Here is a 7334-nt window from a genome sequence, read left to right as displayed (position 1 = left end):
CTTTTCCAGGTAGTCCTCTTTCCCCCATGTTGTGCAGCCCACCCTAGCAGATTACCCATCCCCATCAGAAGCCCTTGACCCACCTGTAGGGTGGAACCTGGCCATGCCCCCTCACTTGGTCAGGCTCTCTTCATCAACTTATGCCTTCCTCCCCAACTAAGGCCCCCTCCCCAGCCAAGGCCAGCTCCCTAGATGGGTTCTCGTCCCCTGCTAGGCAGGATTCCCCTATACTCACCTACACCCCCTCCTCAGCCAAGCCACACTGGGGGGGGGGCAGTATCCCCTTCTGCAGCAACCCTCCCCAGGCCCTCTGCCCTGACTTGTTATTCCTTCTCATTTTCCCTCTTCAGTTGGATCTGGATTGCTTTCCCAAGGAGCTGCCCCTTCATTAGAGTTTCAGAGCCAGTGCCTCCTTCCCCAGCCAAACGTCCTTCGCCCTCAGCTGTCTCACCTGTCAAGTCCCCTCCCCAGCTGTGTGACCTTTCCCTGCCAAGACCCCTTCACCCTCAGGTGTCCCCATGCTAAGTTCAGTCTCTTTCCCCAGGTAGGAGCTCCTTCCCAGCCGGACTCCTCCCCCCAGTCAGGCTCTCTTCACTGAGGGACCAACATCCTCTTTCCCCAGTCTATGCTCACCTTTCCAGGCAAGCCTCCTTCCCAGTAAGGCCCCCTTCCTCAGCCAAGTCCCTTCTCTAGCTTATTTACCCCTCAGCCAGATGTCCTCCCTTTTCTCTCCTGTGGTCCCCTCCTCAGCTAGGTCCCTTTCCTCAACCACATGCCCTCCCTCAGCCACGACCTCTGCCGTGGCACATGCCCTGGCAGAGGTCTCTTCCCTAGAAGGATCCCCCACCTGCTAGGACCCTTCATTCCTAGGCAAAATCCCTTCCCTAGGGACACCTGGGTGGCTCAGTGGTTGAGCATCTGCCTTCTGCTCAGGGCGTGATTGCAGGGGTCTCAGATGGAGTCCCACATCAGGCTCCCCGTAGGGAACCTGCTTCTCCCTCTGCCTATGTCTCTGCCTCTCTCTCTCTGTGTCTCTCATAAATAAATAGATAAAATCTTAAAGAAAAAAAGAATCCCTTCTCTAGAAGGCTCCTTCACCCGCTAGGACCTCCCGGCTAGGTCCATTAACCTGCCTATTATCCCGTGCCCAGTTTATGTCGTTCTTAGCATTCGAACCTCTCCCACCACCAGGTTCCTTTCGTAGCCTGCGTGTTCCTCCCCAGGCAGACCACCCCCTTTCCTCTTGGGCCCTATTCCCCTGCTAGAGGCCCTTCCCAGCCAGGCCACCTTTCTCTGCCAGGGTCTTTTTGCCCCCAGCACCCCTATTCTGGCCAGTCTTGTGCCAACCTCAGCTTGTGCCACCCTATCATACCTGTACTCCCTTTGCAAGACAGGCACATTCCCGCATCCCTTCCCCAACCTATGTCCTCCCCAGCTTCTGCCAGCTTTCCCCGCCAGGTTTCTTTCCCTGGCCAGCTGTCCTTCCCCAGGCTCCCCCACCTTGACTTTAACAGCCAAGAACTCCTTTCTCATCCTTTGCCCCCTAATTCAGCTAGGTCTTTTTCCCTAACCACCCCGTTCCCCATTATCTCCTTCCTCTCCAGACCTATTTCCCCACCCTATGCCCCAGTCCAAAGCCAGGTTCTCTTGTCCGTTAGCTTCTGTCCCTCTTCTCTGCCTATTTCCTCTTTATCAATATACTCCCTGACGGGGTCTCCAGAGAAGCATACTTCCCCTGTCTGATCCCATTCGCCCACCTAAAGCCTCTATCACCAGGCCACCTTTCCCCGCTAGCACTCTAGTGCCTTGGAGCCAGCACCTCCCAGATATCTCCCCAGTCCCAGCCAGGCTCCCTTCTCCTTCCATGACTGTTTCCATATCATATAGCTGTTCTCCAGCCCATGCCCAGATCTATCCAAGCCCCCTGCTACGTCTACGCCTGACTTCCCAGCAAGGAGCCCCTCTGCTGCCTCTACCTCCTTCTGGGGCAGGTTCCTTTTCCCAGCCAACCGCCTTCTCAGGTTGTGTTCCCTCCCCCTGTCCCAGTCTGGACCCACTCTTCCAGCTTTGTCCACCCTTCTAAGCCTGGTGGCTCCTTTACCAGCCAGGTTTCCTCTTCCGTCCAGTTCTCCCCCACATCAGACCCTGTTTCCGAGTCCATGCCTCTCTCCCCAGGAAGGCCCCATCTCCTTTCAGACCCTTTTCCCAGACAAGTGTCCCTCCGGGGAGAGGCAACCTGGTGCAGCCTTTCCCCATTCAACAGCCATGGACCCCTTTATCAGCCAGTGTGCCTTTCAGCCTGACCTTCTGCCCCAAAGAGTAGCCGCCTCACCAGTCTACTCCTCCTCCCAGTGTCTCAGTCCCCATCTGGCCTCCTTTCTGATCTCATTCTTAGCCCCAACCCTGATCCCTTCCCCAGAATGTGACCTAGTTTCCAGTCCCCTTCCTTCCCCCTCCCTTTACACCCCACCCCAGCTGGGCCACCTTCTCCCACCAGAAGCCCCTCACCAGCCTCTGCTCCTGCCTCCAGCCTGGACCACTTTCCTTGCCAGGGATCCTCCCACAGCCAGATCCCCTTTCTCAGCCCGTGCCTGGCTCCCTCCATCAATGCCCCCTTACCCTAGCCAAGCCCCCTTCCCCACCCAGTGCAGCTCCCTCCAGTAGGGCACACTTCCCATTTCTCGAGGCCTTCATCACCATTTGCCAGAGGTCCCCAGTCAGGCCCCCCTTGCCCACCTCTGTCCTCTGCCCTCCTTGCAGGTCCTTTCCTCTGCCCGGGCTGTCTTTACTGCCTATGTTCATCAGCTAGTCAGTCCCTTTCCTCAGTCTGTGTCCTTTTCCCCTGCCATGTCCCATTCTTTCTTCCACGCTGACCCCTTCCAGGATTTCCATCCTCCTTCCCAGCTAGGCACCCTTCTATAGACTATGCCTCCCTTCTGGGCCTTGTCTCTCTTCCCTAGCCAGTATTCTCACTCCTATAAAAGGCCTTCTACTTACAGTGCACCCCAATCCCTGATTTTCTCAGTGGCCTTTCTTCTCAGCCAGCTGGCCATCTGAAACTTATCTGACACACATATACAGAGTGAGCTATCTGGCAGGATTTCCCTATTTGCCTTTTGGGAACACCCTCCCACCTCCAAGCCCCCACCCCAAAACGGTGGCACTTTTGCCCTCGGGCAGATAGCCCTGGACTCTTCAATTATTGGAAGTGAGAGTTCTTTTTCATGCATAGCAATGAGAACATCCCTAAATAAAATCATTTCATGATGTTTTCCACAGAAACATCAACTCCAGACAGCCTGTAGATAAAATTCCTCCCTACATCCTTTCCTGAGAAACACTACATTCCCGGCTGCCACCAAGACCTCAGGCCAGTTCTCTTCCCCAAAGCCTTATCTGGCTCCCCAACTCCTCTCCCTAACCCTCCAGGATTCCTCTGCTGAAGTAGATCCTGGGATACAAACTAAGTCAGCTACACAAAAATAGAGAACCAGGTATTTTAAAAACTTTTATTTTAAAAACAAGTTGCATAATATTTTAAAAAAATTTTTTGAATTTATATATTTTGTTTTAGAACATTTGGTGAGTACAATGGACTTTTAAAATATTTATTTAAGCAACGTCATTGAAATACAGGATCTAAAGATTTAAAAACTTTTAAACTGTTTATTGCAAATCATTTCACTGTTACCAATCCATTGGCAAATTCAAGATATCAACAAATCTCGACTATCAACAAAAGTAGATTGGTTACTCTTTTTTTTTTTTTTTTTGGTCTTATGCTAGTTATAGATACAATAAAATGGATCAACTATTTTTATGTCCTAAAATCTTTTAAAGCAATTTTCTGTCTCTAAGAATTAAGGAAAATATGCTAAGTTCAGGTCTTTCACACTTTATACCACTTTTAGATGAAATAAACTGGATCAACTGCTTGAATAAAGTTGTACCCTTGCCTGTCTCACAGTAAAGAAAACTTACTAGTTCAGTCTCATCCTTATAGTAAACTAGGCTGCCTGTCAGTGTGTCTCTTTTTGCTTCATACCAGTTGGAGACATCATGAAGTGGATCAACTAGTTGAATAAAGTCATAGCCCTTTCTCTCTTGAATAAAGGAAATTACCTTGAGATCTTTCACATCTGTGACTGAACCTTATCTAACCTGTTTTTGTAAATTCAATTTCTCTACTTAGCACCTACATTTAATTTTTAAGTTTAACAAACGCTTTTATGTAGAACTCAGCAAATCCTCGGCAGGTAAAATTAATTGCAAACCACACAAGTTTGAAAAAACAAAACAAAATACCTGAGGAGGTCTTGTCTGTACCTTGAGGCATCTCCAGAATGGCCCAAATGAGGTAAAACGCAACTGCCAAAACAGTCCACGATACATTTTTCTCTCCAAAGAATCAAAAAGCAAAAGGCATTCACAGAGCATTTCGATCACAGAGACTCCAACTTTATCTAAGTAATCCAATGCATTCATGGGGGGCAATCTGGAGACTCTGAGGTAAACTAGTTTTTCCCAAGAAGGCATCAAAACCAACTTGCCGTTTTTATCTCAAAGGGATGTGCAACAGGACCAATACTCGTCAACGAGGGAGGCAAAGACCTTTAGGGGCCAGAAGTGCTTAAAATCTGGCCAACCTACTCCCCTCAAGTGATACAATACAGGTAATCTCCCTGGTCCTGAGCCTCGCGCCCCCCACCCCTGCCAGCTCCCAAAGCAGGAGAGGATAGAACCGCCAGGCAAGACAGCGTGGGGGGATGGGGCGGGGAGGAGATTTGCGGGGGGGGGGGAGCGACTTTCGAGTAAAACGAAGAAAGAAAAAAACCCGAGAAAACCGAAGGAAAAAAAACGGAGCCTACTGAGGAGATGAGGCGGTGGCGGCGGCAGCAACGGCTCCAGCTGCAGCGGCCATGGCGGCGGCGGTGATGGCGACCGGCCTAGAAGAGCCGCGGGGCCGCGCCCCCCACCGCTCCGGCCTCAAGCGGCTTCACCGAGTTGTAGTGCTCCCCGAGGTTGCAGGCGTAGCGCAGGTAGACCAGGGTGAGAGGCTTCTTGGTATACTCCTCCCCGATGAGGACGGCAGGCGAATCGGCCTGGATCACCTCGATGGGGGTCTGCAGGACGTGCGACAGGGCCCTCAGCTCGAGCTGTCCTCCCCACGACGGGCTGCGCACGATGTCGTCGCAGTAGCTCAAGAAGTCTTCACGGCTGTAGGCATCTCCGGTGTCGGGGTCGCTGAAGAAGGGCAGGAAGTCGTCGACGTGCTTGCGCATGTAATCGGCTGTGCGGCTCCGCAGGCTCTCCACAGTCACGGAGAACACCAGCTGGTCTTGGATGGCGCGATACATGCAGTGGCCGTCGGCCGGAATATCCTTCAGCTCCAGATTCTTGGACCCTAGGATGGCGGCAAGCTTCTCCTCCTCCTCGCGGCGGAAGCTGGCCAGGTGCTCCATCTCGGCCTCGGCAATCCTGTCCTGGCGCGCCCTTCTTTCGCGCCTTCTCCGTGCCCTTGACGGGCGGGGAGGCTGGTTCTCCAGATCCATCTTGGCGAGATCTTCAGTAACAGAGTCGACGTTGCTGTTATTAGGGAAGCTCTCTTGGAACTTCTCCAGCTCCTGTTGGTGTTTCTGCTCCATCTCGGCCTCGAGGCGGGCCACGTCTAGGAGCAACTGCTTCCTTCTCTTCTTGTCGCTCTTGGGGACCGAGTTCTTCATGCCCTGGATGCGGGCCTGCAGCTCGTTCTTCTCGCGGTGGTGGCGTCGTATCACCCGCTGTTGCTCACTCTGAGAGTCTTCCATGATGTTTAACGGCAGGTGAGACTCGAAGTTTGGCGTCCGCTGAAGTACCGGCTACAGTTCAGACTAACAGCTGGAACCCTGAACGTGCTACCGGTCCTCAGCCCGGCCCTCCCTGCGGCACGCGGCTCCTGCGTCACGCGCCAGTCACCCTCACCCTATCCACCGTCTTCTTTGCCATTGGCCACTGTCTCTCCACGGCTACATCCCCTCGAAAGCGCTGGCGCTACGATTGGCTGTTAGGAGACACTAAATACGCCCCCATTAGACCCCTGTAGCAACAGTTACTTCCAGTTTGGTTTTTGTAATTTGAATCCTGCGTGATAAATCTGGCCTTTGAATATTAATGTGTAGCAATCGGTCTTGTAAAATGGTTCATGGACTCACTGCCTACTTCATTTCCAAACCTGAACACACTTTAGACTCTGGCCATGCTTGGGAATCACCTGACCAATACTACTTGCCACCAACTACTAAATATGCTCTGATGATGGACTTCCTGTTACTCCTACTGTTCAGGAAGCAACTCGCCTTTCTCGTTTTTTTCAGGTCCCTTGACTGATGAACCTTTACGTTTCCTAGTGTTTCTGGGAACACGGAGTCCTTTCAGGTGAGGTCTTATACTAATTCACACCATCCCATCTCAGTGTAAGAAGGCGACAGCCACTCTTATTAGACTCATTTCACTACAACTAAGCAGAATCTATGGCTTATGTTAACAGAATGCAACTACCCTAAACTCCCCTTCTCTTGAGTTCCCAGCTTCCAAAATGGGCTCCGTCAGATGCCCTTGAAACAACAGGGGCCATTCATCGAGCCAATTCTTTCTGTTTATTCTGAATATCTAAAAGTTCTAAAACATAAAATAAAATCTAAAATAAATACAAGCCCCAAGCTCTTCCAAATATGCTCCCATCCTGCCCCACTCTGCTCATCTGTATCTCGTATTCCCAAACAGGATGGCCTTTGAGGACACCCCCCCACCCCCCGCCACCCCGCACACACACATCTTATTACAAATGAGGAAAGTGGACATTTGTCCAAGTAGTTGCATATCTTAAATTTAATTCCTTTTTTTATTGCTAAGCAGTAGTCCATGATACGGATACATTGTAGTTTGTTTAGCCATTTACCTGTTGAAGACCTCTAGGTTGTGTTGGATTTGGGTTATTATGAATAAACTTACTATAAATATTCATGTTCAGGTTTTTGTACAAACAGAAGTTCCTCATTTCTCTGGGGAAAATGCCCAAGTGTGCAATTGCTGGGTCATATTATAAGTGTAGTTTAGTTTTTTAAGAAATGATTTCCTGACTGGCTGTACCATTGTACAGTCCTACTAGCAATGTGTGGGGAACCCAGTTTTTCTACATCCTCCCCAGCATTTGGTGTTGTCATTATTTTTTGTTTTAGCCATTCTGATGCATGTGTAGTGACATCTCACTGTGGTTTTAACTTGCATTTCCCTAATGGCTAATCATGTTCATTTTTGCATGTGCTCGCTTGCCATCTGTGCATCTGTCCTCTTGG

The 7334-nt window shown here is 50.7% G+C and overlaps 1 protein-coding gene across 1 annotated transcript; it reads right to left on the bottom strand.

Moving 5' to 3' along the window:
• Positions 1–3756: 3756 nt before the first annotated feature.
• On the bottom strand, positions 3757–6433 carry OTUD6A (OTU deubiquitinase 6A). Its single transcript, XM_025982906.2, has one exon. The coding sequence runs from the start codon at positions 5805–5807 to the stop codon at positions 4947–4949; it is 861 nt and encodes a 286-aa protein (XP_025838691.1). The 5' UTR covers positions 5808–6433; the 3' UTR covers positions 3757–4946.
• Positions 6434–7334: the final 901 nt, after the last annotated feature.

This window comes from Vulpes vulpes, chromosome X, assembly GCF_048418805.1.
Source record: "Vulpes vulpes isolate BD-2025 chromosome X, VulVul3, whole genome shotgun sequence".
Taxonomy (NCBI): Eukaryota; Metazoa; Chordata; class Mammalia; order Carnivora; family Canidae; genus Vulpes; species Vulpes vulpes.
The sequence above is the reverse complement of the archived record's forward strand: the minus strand, read 5'-3'. Positions and strand labels throughout refer to the sequence as shown.